This window comes from Mauremys mutica, chromosome 11 (genome assembly GCF_020497125.1).
Source record: "Mauremys mutica isolate MM-2020 ecotype Southern chromosome 11, ASM2049712v1, whole genome shotgun sequence".
Taxonomy (NCBI): Eukaryota; Metazoa; Chordata; order Testudines; family Geoemydidae; genus Mauremys; species Mauremys mutica.
This window is the reverse complement of record NC_059082.1, coordinates 41,373,989-41,387,366: the sequence shown is the minus strand read 5'-3', so window position 1 is coordinate 41,387,366 and position 13,378 is coordinate 41,373,989. Positions and strand designations below refer to the sequence as shown.

General features: G+C 44.8%; 1 protein-coding gene across 2 annotated transcripts in view; it reads right to left on the bottom strand.

The window, feature by feature from the left end:
* Positions 1-13,378, bottom strand: part of TRIM69 (tripartite motif containing 69) — a 30,662-nt gene that overhangs the window by 14,121 nt on the left and 3,163 nt on the right. Inside the window, exons 2-3 of one of the 2 annotated variants that reach the window (XM_044980611.1) lie at positions 9,312-9,865; positions 4,445-4,540 (exon numbers count right to left, since the gene is read on the bottom strand). In XM_044980611.1, coding sequence (XP_044836546.1) covers positions 4,445-4,540; positions 9,312-9,818 — 603 coding nt within the window. In that variant the 5' untranslated portion in view covers positions 9,819-9,865. Of the gene's footprint in view, positions 1-4,444; positions 4,541-9,311; positions 9,890-13,378 lie in introns of those variants that run through there. The other variant, XM_044980610.1, reaches the window with a different exon arrangement.

Genomic DNA, 13,378 nt, shown 5'->3' with positions numbered 1-13,378 from the left:
TACCTGATTGATATGGAAGTTAGACACCACTTTTGAAACAAACTTTGGATGGGTACATGGATAAACTTTGTCTTTAAATAAAATAGTGTATTGAGTGCCAGATATAAGAGCATGTAGCTTTCCTACCCTTCTGGTTGATGTAATAGCCACCAAAAAGGCTACCTTCATCAAGAGATGTAGTTAGGAACTGGTAGAAAAAGGCTCAAAGGGAGAATTCATTAGTTTTGACACTACCAGGTTTAAATCCCAAAGAGGAACATTGTACCTGTACATATGGCTACACCTGTTCAAGCCACTTCGAAAACCATATTGACATAGAATTGGAAACTACAGAACAATTATCAATGGGAGGGTGGAAAGCCAAAATAGCTGCCAGATGGACTTTGATAGAACCAACAGTCAGCACCCTGTTTTAGGAATAACAGATAGTCTAGAATATGCTGTATTGAAGATCAGACCAGTGATACCTCTTTTCATCAGGACTAAATGAAGACTCGCTTCCATTTTGCCAGGTTAGTGTTTCTAGCAGATCGTTTTCTACTATTTAAAAGCACATCCTGAACATGTTTCCTCTTCTTGAGGGTCTAGCCATGAAACTTCCAGACTGTCAGGTGGGGAACCTGCAGGTTGGCATGGAGCAGGAAACCATGGTCTTGAGTAATTAGGTCTGGGTCCAATGGTGGAGGGAGTGGTGCTATGTCCAATAGGGACAAGAGAATGGAGAACCAGTGTTGCTGAGGCCACAATGGGGCTATGAGAATGACTCAGGCACGTTCCTGCCTGATCTTCAACAACACTCTGGGAAGGAGTGGGATCAGAGGAAAGGCCTACAGGAGCTTGTTTGCCCAGGGTGACAGGAAAGCATCTGTGAGGGACCCCAGATGGCGACCTTGTTGAGAACAAAACTGCTGGTATTTCCTGTTGGATTTTATTGTAAATAGGTCTACCTGGGGAGTCCCCCACAGGAGGAAAATGGTGAGATCCAGATAAAGAGACCATTCATGGTGACTCGTAAATGAGCTGCTTAGTTGGTCTGATAGCTGTTCTGCACAGCCAGAAGATCAGAAGCTTTGAGGTCAATTGAATTGGCAATGCAAAAGTCCCACTGCTTGCTGCCTCTTAGCAGCGTAAAGACTACCAGGACCCTCCTGGCCTATTGAGATAGAAGAGGGCCGCTGTATTGCCTGTAAGAACAAGCAGATTTCTTTCCTTGATATGGGGAAGGAAGGTTTGACATGCCAGCCAAATGGCTCTCAATTCACTGACATTTATACTCAGAGCTAACTCCTGAGTGGACCATACACCTTGTTTTTGCAGGGAACCCAGGAGGGTTCCCCATTCAAGAGCAGAAGTGTCTGTTACTAAGGTTAACATTGGCTGAAGAGGAGCAAAGGGAACCCCACACACACATTGGCAGGGATTGTTCACCAGTCCAGAGAGGCTAAGATCTGAGAGGGTACTTGCACCAACATGTCTAGGGAGTGATGGGTCTGTGAGTATACCAAAGCCAGCCATCCTTGCCGTTTCCTGAGACACACTCTGATGTGCTGGACTATATATGTCCATGAGGCCATATGCCTTAGAAGCCTGAAGCAATTTCACACTATCAAGTTTGGATGAGCTTTCAGGTCTAATGCAGCAGTCCGTATCATTGACAACAAACCTGACTGAGAGCCTTTGCCACCGAACTGAGCCTGTGGTCCTCCTTTATGAGTAACATCGAGGTCTGCTACATTAACATGCTGAGCTATCTATTAATAACATTGGAGCTCCAAGGTCAGAAGCACGGAGCAGACTAAACAGCATTACCGAAGCAACGACATTCCATCCTCCAGCACTTAACAACTCTGGGTAGTACTATCGAGGTCTGCTGCACCACCTGTCTGCGCAGAGCTGGACAGCACACTGAGAGAACACACACAAACACACACACATGGCTGCCACATAAGCCTCTGGCATGAACAATCCTGGGATAGCCTCAGACTGCCGAGGGCACTGCCGAGGACAAAGGAACTGCTCCTGGGGCCAAACTCAATGGGGACTACACCAGCGCTGGAGTCAACCACCCTGTGATCTGGTGACTGCCTCGAGGAGTGCTTCAGTTTGGAGTGCACGCTACTTGCACCTCTGTCCGCATGTCTGTTGGAATTAGGACCCAGAGGACTCCCTCTCCCAGTCAGTTCCTTAGAGGGCCTATGTTTCTTCCTCAGTGTTGGGGAGGGTGAACAGTTCCAGGATTCGGCCAGCACAGGGGGAGTGCTCCTCAAAGAAGACCTGAAGTGCTTGGCGCAAGGTCTGAATAGGATGGCTCCAAGGGTCACAGAGTTGCCTCCATTAGCAAAATCCTCAGCCTGGCCTTCCTGTCTTTTGTGTTCCTCAGTTTAAAGTTGCTACAAATCCAACACCGATCTCGTACCTGAGAGTCACCAAGAGACTTTAGACAACTGGAGTATGGATCATTCATGGGCATAGGCTTATTACAAGAAAATCATGGTTTGAAGCCCAGTGACTCAGGCATGTCCAGGTACCAGTAGCAGAACCCCCAAAAGGGGGAACTGAAATGTAAAAATACTCTGAAAGAAAACTTAACACTCAAACACTAAACCCATGGTAAACAGGCATCAATTATATACAAAAGGGGGAACTTGTGAAGGCAAGACCACAGATTCTAACAACCATCATGGGCGGTAAGAAGGAACTGAGAGGGGTCAAGGACAGTTCTACCGTTTATGCCATCGCACAGCTGTGCGAGGCATCAGAGGGTGCATCCACTGCCCCCCATGGGTACTGCTGAGACAAAGATCTCTGACAACTGTGTACTGGAAACACACACTCCTGAAGTGGAATGGACATGTGCAATCACTCAAAGAAGAACTGATATTTCATAGGAAGAAAGAAAAATGCCCCTGACCAATTGTGAAATGCTGCAAATTCCTTCCTGACTCCTACAGTGATCCATTCATGCTGTGATGCATTATATTTAGCCACCCTATTAAAGCAAAACACAAATGTTACTAGTGGTCAAAGCATCATCCTCAAGAAGCAAAAGAGGATGCAAAAGAGGCAGAGCTGAGCTAACCTCATGTTATGAAAGTCTGGCCCATCTTCAACAGGTGCTTCCTGATTGTGCTGCTGTCTTGAAACTCATTAATATTTCAATAAATGTAAGGTTGTTTCAGGAGCAACTGTGGTTTTCCGGTGAGACCTGGTGAAACTCAGTGAATCTGACTGACTTCACTTTGAGTTAGTTTGAACTGCGAATCATAACCAAAGAAATATTCCACAAGCCTATTTTGAACCCATTAGAGCTGGTCGAGAATTTTTTGATGAAATGTTTTTTGCCAGAAAATGCATGTTCATCAAAACTGAAACTTTCAATGGAAAAGGGTCAATTTTGGTGAAAATTTTGTTGGGAAGGTTTCTGAGACCCAGAAGGGACTTTCTGGGCAAAGTGAAAGAGCTAGAGAACCTGTACCTCAGGCTAGCCAACAGCCTGGTGATTAGGACCCTTGCTGGGATATGAAAGACCTGGGTTCAATCCCCTGCTCTGTCTGATTTACAGCAGGGACAAGAACCTAGGTCTCCCACATCTCAGGCAATGCCCTGACCCCTAATATTACAGTGTGAGAAGTCTTGGTTTCATCCTGCTCCGGAATGGGAACAATTTCTGAAGTCTTGAAAATATGTGTGGGACAAGAAAACCATTTCCCACCTAGCTCTAGAACCGATAACGTACACTTTGCAGGGCTCTAGAAATAAGTAGATCTGGGACGAATGGTAGATATTTATAACTGTCTCCCGGTTAGACCTGATGGAGCAGTTTCTTTACTCTGCACATTCAGGAAGCTAATGATCCAAACTCTCCTCCCATTTAGCTCCATTGCTAAGAAATTAACACAGTGTGCAGTTTTTGTAGGTAATAGAGGACGTCTTGGGTGTATTGTCAGGTGTGAGGCCTTCAGCAGTGATGGGGAAACCTCAAACCCATAGGGGTTTGGTTCAGGTAAGGCCCCAACATTCAGATGTTAATCAGACTTATCCAGACCATTGGGATTTCTGTGCAATGGATGGATGAAATGACCTCTTGAGGTCCCTTCCAGCCTTACATTTCTAGGATGCCCAAAACAGCTGAACATGCATTTTGGAGTCTGGAAAATGGGCTGTTGAGGGACTTAGTGGGGAAAGGCAATGAAGTTCTCTCCAAGCGCTTTCTTTGAACGCCCATGCAGCAAAGGATTTTTTTAATGCAGGCACATTTCAATGTGCATTAAGATGCTTAATATATACCTCCACATATTGACCGCACATCATTTTGTTCTTAGTAGTAAACTGACTAGTCACTCTAGACTTTTTGTTCCAATAAGAAACCCCTGAGTGCTGTTCTCATCAAGAATGCCACCTGAAGTGCATTAGAATCAGGTCTTTTTGAATGAATGCTACTCACTTTGTGACAAGAGATCTTCTCTTGCTGGGCATTTTTCAGAGTCTTTAGTTCCTGCACGGTGGCCTCCAGCTGAGTTCTGGTGGAGATCAGCTTTTCCTGTCGGTGTGACAAACACAGGCATTATGCTGTAACGTATCTAGTTATTTATACTAGCTGAAGCTAAATGGATGTCTGGGAGATGGGCCTCCCTAATGAGACCTAATTTTTCTCCTGCACTTTTCCAGTTGTTATGCTGGAAATCAGTTGAGATTAGGTGTACCAGAAGCACTTAGATTATTCTCTGTAATCTATGGAGAGACTGCAGGAAATAGGTCAGTGGTTCTCAACCGGGGGTACATGTACCCCTGGGGGTATGCAAAGGTCTTCCAGGGGGTACATCAACTCATCTAAATATTTGCCTAACTTTAAAGAAGGCTAAATAAAAGGCACTAGCAAAGTCAGTACAAACAAAAATTTCATACAGACAATGACTTGTTTATACTGCTCTATGTACTGAACATTGAAATGTAAGTACAGTATTTATATTCCAATTGTTTTATTGTATAATTATATGGTAAAAATGAAAAAGTAAACCATTTTTCAGTAGCAGAGTGCTTTTGTATTTTTATGTCTGGTTTTGTAAGCAAGTAATTTTTAAGTGAGGTGTAAGTTGGGGGTATGCAAGACAAATCAGACTCCTGAAAGGGATGCAGTAGTCTGGAAAGGTTCAGAGCCACTGGGTTAGGTGACCTCAGTCCACAGCCTCACCACAGATAGGAGTGCTGCTGTGCAGTGGAATCCTTGTGGGGGAAGAGAGAATGGCAGACACTAGCCCATAAATACATAACCTATTGCTGATCATATTTGGTACTTCTCTTTTAAAATGTTGTTTCTTTGATGGCTGCTGTAGCCCTCCAAACCCAGGTTACTGTCTGCCAAACCCAGGTTACTGTCCTTGTGGATCAGTGTAGCATTCCCCCTCCCCCTTTAAGAAGGGCATCATGCATGCTATCTACTCCACACCCACTGTGAATGTCTCCCTGAAGTGCTCCAAGAACAGGCCACTCTGCCTTCTGAGACCAGTGAGCCACCCACCTAGGGCTCCACCTCTCCCCCATCCCAGAGAGCACAAGCCCTCCACTCCTGAGGCTATACAAAAAGTAGGAAGCAGAGGCGATTCCTACAGCCCACCTTTCAGGAGAGCTCAATTCACTGGGGAGATACCAGCAACTTTCCTTAGCATCTTAATCACTTCACAATAGTTAACTAGAGTCCTAAACAACATTTAAAGAGAGATTTTCGGCTGGGTAAGCATGAATAATTAAACACAAATCCAGTCCCTCAGCCAGTATATGTCTCAGATCCCTTTGCTTTAAATGCAAATATATCTATAGAGGAGCTTTTCATCCCTCTCACGCTCTCTCTTCCTGCTGATGAATTCTGCAACAGTCATTACTGTGGGTTTCTGGCATCAGTCTGTTGTCATGGAAATTATCATAACATCACACACTGAGTTTTTGTGACCTCCCTGCTGGGCAAATCTGAGAAGGAACAAATGTCTCTTCCCGGGCAAACATCTGTACAAATCAAAACATGATGAGAAAGATTAGTGAAAGCTGAATCGGGGTTTGATGAATGGTGAATCAAAAACTTGCCCTGGTGACTGGATCTTACCCATTAGGATCTGCAGAATCTCAGCTTTCAGGATTTTTTTAAATGAAGGTTTTAGCCCTTATGGTTGGGAAGATCCCTTTTGAATGGGCCTTATGTAATCAATTGCAGTATTGTTTTCTAGAGTCTGCAGTCACACTGGATAACTGTGAACTGCCAAAGGCCCAAATCCTACCACTGGTATACAGCCTGAGCAGCTTGCTCTATGCTGGGGACTTACTAGAAACCCCAGGTCATTCAATGAAGCCTGTTGGTGTCTGACACTCCAGCCTTAGGGCTAGACTAGCATCCTCAGAACCTGTGCTCCCACTGCATGAAGGTGTGAAAGGAATAGCTTGAGAGTACAGATCCTATGCAAATTCAGTTTATGTTTTAAATGGCTTTCATCTTGACAAGCTTTAAAGTAACTTCCCTTTGTGTACAAGATGAAGATGCCAAAAGATAAGCTGCTTGACTTATAGCCCAGTGCTAAAATAGAAAAAATTACTGTACATTCATCAGTTCTAAAGGAACTGGAGGCGATGAAACTGGACATAGGTTTGAAGAATTTATCTTTAACTTAGCTGCTGGGTGAATGTTAAGTGATTGGTTGTTACTAGGCTTCTTTTTTCAATCAGTTATTTTTATATGATTTTGATTTTGAACTTTCCTGTAAACTGGTGACACAATGTCATCTCAAGACCTTTTCACCTGGTTACAACCAGGCCAGCTTCCCCAAAGTGGTCTCATGAATCCAGCTGTTTGCTAATTTTGAGGGATCACAGATGTCAGTCTCTGTGGTATGCAAAACACCACATTTTTTTTCAATTACTGATTTAAGTAGGACTTTTCCAGGTTGACACTTGCTAAGAAATTACTCAACTGAAATCTCATTGGAGCAAGTTGCGTGGCTCCAAGGTTGGCCCAGAACTTGATTTGTCCAAAGAACTTGGAGGGAGGCCTTGCAAGACTGAGCAAGCAAAATTTTCAAACTATAATGATCAAGGGTAAGGCCAAGAAGCTTTGCCTTTTGGATCAACAAGCCACATGAGGCAAGGCTGACCTTCCAGAATCTCCAAGACTGGCCATCTTGGGGACATGAAATCATGACATCAACAAACAGCCTTTGATCAGCACCCAAATAAGGCCCTTTAATGTGTAGCGCTGCACCAACAAAACATCACCGTCTGGCTCTTTGCCTGCAAGAATCCATAAGACTGCAAGAATTGAGAGTTCATGAGCCCCTGTTATCTTATTTTTCCTTTTTGTACTTTTATTAGCTGGAAGACATCCCAGCTGCTTAATATTTTTTAATTTTAGTGTGGGAAAGTGTGGTTATGACCATGCATGTGTGTCTAAGCACCCTCAGAAAGTTCACACAATGAAGGCACCAGAAAGAAAAGTTCCCCTGGTTTAAACAGCTCTAAATAGTGGATCATAAAATTACTTATTGGGATGTGTACAAAAGTGTTGTGTTAAAGTCTGTATTATAAAAGAAGCGGATCTTGTTAGCCACCACATAAGAAAGGAATTCTAAGAAGGTAGCTTTGTAATTGGCTTCCATATTAAGCTCTTGAGGAGCTTTAAATCCTTGATATGATTGGTTTAGGTACAATTCTTTAGTTGGGATTTAAAACAAAACAGAGAACCACCTTCTTAGAATCTTCTCTAGAATTGATAAGGATTGATTATTTTTTGCATTCATTTGACTATTTAATTCCAATCCAATATTGAGACTAATGTGTGGATTTGATTTTGATTTGACTGTTGTAATGCACCATTTTTAGTTTAGTTTAAAAGTACCGATAGTAGCTTAGATGTTTTCTCAGTTTATTTTTGTTTAGTTAATAGCTTTAATCCCATTAATAAAACTGATACTGAGTCACATTTCCTTCAGAATACAATGTGGGTTCAGAACCTTTGAGGATATCAGCCAATCAACTTAAAAGCCTGAGCAGCACACGGTTATTGGCTTTTGGTAAGTAGATCACCCTACTCCCAAATTCCTGGTATAGTGGGGTCCAGAGGGAGCCCCACTTGAAACTAGGCCTCATACTGTGCAGGGGTATTCCTATCCTGCATGGGATCTTCAAATCCTGTTCTATCCCCTGCACAGACAGACTATGCTGGTTCTGGGCCACTACAAGAGAGCCTTCCATTGCCATGGAAAGAGGAGGCAAAATTTACCCCAAGAGCAGTAGTGTTCATCACAGTGGAGTGTTAACTCCACTTCATAACTGACACACTTCATAGTCCATCCTTCAGCACTGGGACAGTGCAACTGCTGGAAATTAGAATATGCACCGGGATCAAGCAATTTTATCACCTACTACAGCTGTATGATATGATGGTAAAAATACCTGCATCATCCATAGCTTCCACTGTTGCTACCACTGGCACTGAATTCCAGCTATGAAATTTACTAATGTAAATGCAGCCTTTGGGTCTCACTTTTATCCCTCAGAATTTCAAGCTGCCCTATAACCTAGGAGGCTTAAACCTTCACCCCACCTCCAGAGCTGTGAGCACTTCAAGCCCTGGTGATGAAGATAAAATCCTCTGGCTAGTGACATACTGCATAAATATTCATGCTTTAATTGCACCATGGACAGTGCTTAACATGTAAAAATCATGACTCAGATCCCTAAAATCAAGAGAGTGGCTTAAAATAATTATTTAAAAAAAAATAAGTGTGGGGTTCTTTTTATTCACGTCCTGGTTTTTGGAGCCTTTGGGGTTCCCTTGGGTCATGTTTTCAAGTGTTTCTTCAGAACCATGAAGGCTAGGATCCTGTTATTACTTTGAAATTAAAGCTGAGAGCCTCACAAGATCACAGAATTCCAGGAGCCAGGACTTTAAGAATAATATCTAATATGTCAAGACTTTCAATAACATTGTGGGAGTTAAGTATCAGAGGGGTAGCTGTGTTAGTCTGGATCTGTAAAAGCAGCAAAGAATCCTGTGGCACCTTATAGACTAACAGACGTTTTGCAGCATGAGCTTTTGTGGATGAATACCCACTTCGTCGGATGCAAGACGAAGTGGGTATTCACCCACGAAAGCTCATGCTGCAAAACGTCTGTTAGTCTATAAGGTGCCACAGGATTCTTTGCATTGTGGGAGTTGGCAACACTGTAACGTATCGAATGTTCCACATTCTCTTCAGTGGAAAGGACTCTCTGTGAAATGTGCTAAAGTAGCAGAGAATGTTTCACACCTGCCTTTGATTGAGCCTTACCGCATAGAACTGCACAGCATCTGGGAGGAGTAGGAATTGGGAGCTTTGATCTTCAGGCTTCTGGGCATCTCTGCAGAGAAAGCAGGCCAGTTTCCCATCCATCTTCCAGAAGAGCTTGAGAGGCTCACCGTGTTTGCTGCATTTCTGCTGGCATTTCCCTACATGAAAGCCCTTGATCTTTTCCACTAGTTTTTCCAGCACTATGTTCCCTATGTACTGCCTGTCTGGGGACTGTGCTTGGCACTCTGGGCACAGGCAGACCTCCGCCCTGCCCCAGATTTCCTCAATACAGGGTTTGCAGAAGTTGTGGCCACAAGGCAAAATCACTGGCTCCTTAAACCATTCCAGGCACAGAGGGCAGGTCAGCTCCTTGGTGAAATCTTCAGCTTGTGGCCTTGAGGGCAGGTCGGAGGAGCTGGTGCTGAGTAAGAGGTTTATTTTGCTTTCATTGTCACTTACAGAAGTGGATGAGGAAGAGGAGACGTTTGTACTGGAGAAAGATGACATCGTGCTGGAGGGAAATGTCTTAGATCAACTACCAAGCAAAGACCATCCTGTCAGAAGGGAAATGACTGGAATGAGACTCCCCTTCCTAGCCTAGGGCACAGAGCTCATCAAGGGTAACCTAGGCATGAGGAGGATCTTCAGCAAAACTCTCCTGTTGAGAGGGGCCTTGGGGTGAGACTCTATGACCAAGGCCACACCCACCCCCAAGCACAGTGTTAGCCACCCACATTGGCGCATCAGCATAGTGCACATACTGACACTGGGCCAGCCTTGCAGCTACATAGGGAGTAATCAAATTTACCTGATAGACAGCCCTCAGGCTCACTCCCCGGTCTCCCACTAAACACCTGAGACTGCAGACAGCAGTCAACCCAGAGATGTGCACCCAATGAGGAACAACCATACTGTCATAAACAGATAGTTAAGGGTTAAGGTCTGTTTTACCTGTAAAGGGTTAACATGTAGTACCTGGTGACCACCTGACCAGAGGACCAATCAGAGATAAGATTTTTTCAAATCTCTGTGGAGGGAAGCCTTTGTCTGAGTGAGAACTGTTTTTGAATCTAACAGAGGACAGTCATGTCTCCAAGTTCTCCTGGAGTAGTTTCTACTAATTAATAGTGAGTATTAATTAGAAAGGCAAATTAGTCTTATGATTTGATTTCTATATTTGCAATTGTGTGTTTGCTAAAGGAAATGCTTTATTCCTGTTTGCTGATATTGCTTTTACTGAGAAAAGGGGGAGAGGGGATTCTCTCCAGAGATTGATAAGGTTATACCCTATGAGTGTCCAGCTTGGATTCATAGAGATTCTGTACTTTCTTTTGTTCTCTTAATAAATTCTTTTCTTTTCTTTGGACTTGGTTAATTCCTTCCCTTGGGGAAATTCAGGGGAAGGGGAGGGGGAAGTGGGCTGCTTCCCTGTGTGTGTGAGATTTCAAGGAGTTTGAATCAGGGGGGAGGGGGAAGGTTCCTCCTCTGTGAATTGATCCGTGTTCCCAAGGGGGGAAACAGGGGTGTCCCGGCCCACGGAATTGACCGGTGTGGTGGCAGCGAAGGGGAGACCTACCCTAGGATTTTGGGGTGGGGGGAAGACATGCGGGTCCTCACTTTGAAAACCGCCCAGTTTCAAGTGAGGGTAGACTCCTGACATGGTGGCAGTGGTGTTTCGGACCCAGAGAGAGAGGCAAGGCTTTTCTACCAGAGGCACTCTGAGGCAGTTTCAGGGTTTACAAGTATTTTCAGTTTTTTGCAGGGCTTTCTGTTACAAAGCCTCCGTGGAGAGGTACTGGCGTCCATTGTGATACAAGGTACCACACAGGATTCCTGAGGTGGGGGAAGTGCTCGCCAAAGTACATTCCCATCCAACAGGAAAAGCAGGTTTGGGGGTTGCAGAGAGAAACCCTCCAGCCAGGTTTTTTTTTCTCCCTGTGTCTTTTGAAAGGATCAGAAGACAGGAGAACACAAATCCCTAAGGAATAGACCAGATTTTTCTCAGGGGTATTGTTAGCAGCAGCCTTTCAGCTGGGCTGCTGAGTACAGCAACTCAGAGCACAGGCAGTTTACAGTTTCAGCCAGGTTGGCTGGAGGCAATTTAGTTTCCAACAGGCTTTGTTGGAAGCACTTTTCTTCTGTTTGCTTGAGGCAGCTTGAGGAAAAGGCAGTTTCAAGCAGTTTTCAGGGTTAGGAGAAGGTTTTTTTCTCTGCTGGCTATGCTGAGGAAGAACTCTTCCCTAGAGGTGTGTCCTTCCTTTGTGATATCAGGTATCACTCAGAATTCCTAAGGTGGGGGGAAGTGCTCGACAAAGTACATTCCCATCCAACAGGAAAACAGGTTTGGGGGGGGGAGACAGAAACCCTCCAGCCAGATTTTTTTTCCCTGTGTCTTTTCAAATCCTCTGGAGCCAGGGAATACAAATCTCTGAGAGGATTTACTACACTTTTTCTGCAGGTACTAAGTAGCACCAGCTTCTTCTTTTTTTTCTTTTTTCTTTGTCTGCTTGAAAACAGCTAGGAAAGAGGTGCAAGTTTTTCTAGAAGGCTTGTTACAAAGGACCCCCACTATGAGGTACTTAGCAAGTTGCTAGAAACAGGACAAAGGAGGTTTTTTTGGGTCTTCTCAGTATATCAGCAAACAGCAACTACACATTTGCAAATAAAAAGGTTTTGTTTCTTTTCTATTCAGTCTCTCGGGAATAGAAAGGGTTAGGAATTGGGGAAACCAATTCCCTGACTGCAAAGGGGTGTGGCCAGCACCAAAAAGCAACACCAGCAAGCCACACATAAAATTCACTGACTGCAGAGGGGTGTGGCCAGCACCAAAAAGCAACACCAGCAAGCCACACATAAAATTCACTGACTGCAGAGGGGTGTGGCCAGCACCAGAAGGCACTGTTCCCCATCCCAAGAAATGTCCCACCTACATGGCAGGTGAGGACACTAAGGCCTTCTTCAAAAAGGTTAAAAGGACCTGCCATGGGTACAGCATCCCTGAAGACCAGTACAAGGACTGGTCAGAAAAAAGTGGACTTTTTGCTGTCTATAACAATTATTCCATCCCCATGCTACTGGGGGAAGACTTGGCCAACCATGTGCAGCTGGCCAAGAGGGGGGGAGTGGTCACCCGCGGCCAGGCCAAACAAGCAGGCACTCCCATCCCTGTTCCTGAGCCATCCACCAGGACCCTGTCTGTGTTACCAGAAACCCAGACAGAGGTGGTGGAACCGGATCTCATGCCAACAACTACAGCAGCAGCCATAGTACATCCAGTCCCAGGACCGGAACTGGAAAAGCAACCAGCGGCAGAACCAGCGCCAGCACTGACGCCAGCGCTTGCAACTCCACCGCCAGGGGGCGCCAACGGGCCTAAACTGGCAGAAGCAGCAGACAACTCTACCCAAGAGGCTCAGCCAGAGCCTAAAATATCACCTTGTGCACCAGCGGAGAGCGTTCACAGTCAACGGAAACAACCTCATCACCTAACATCACTCCCAAGAGGAACTGGTGTCCTCCCGCCTCAAGGGAACAGTTCCAGACAGAGCAGGAAGCCGATGACAGCCTTAAGAAAGCTTGGGCGGCGGCACGAAGCAACCCACCGCCTCTCAGCTCTTCTACCCAATTCCAGTTTGTTGTAAAACAAGGACTTTTATATAAGAACATTCTTTCTGGTGGACCACCAGAAGGCCAGCATCCTCAAAAGACGAGTTGGTAGTTCCAACTAAGTACTGGGACAAGCTCTTAAGCTTGGGCCCTGACATCCCAGGGGGCATTCTGGGGTCAACAAAAGCAAAAACAGGTTAAAAAACATTCCTTCCACTGGGAGGGGATGGGCAAGGACGATGCCAAGTATGTCCGCTCAAATGCATACAAAGTGTTCTTCAGTGTCAAATATCTTGTGTTTACATACTTAGTAGTATATGTAATAGTGCGTGTGTTTTGTTTATCTGTTTATTTTACAGTTCTAGGAGGAAATCACCACCAGTAGTTCCCACTGTTGGCGATTTGGGGGGCGTGTCATAAACAGATAGTTAAGGGTTAAGGTCTGTTTTACCTGTAAAGGG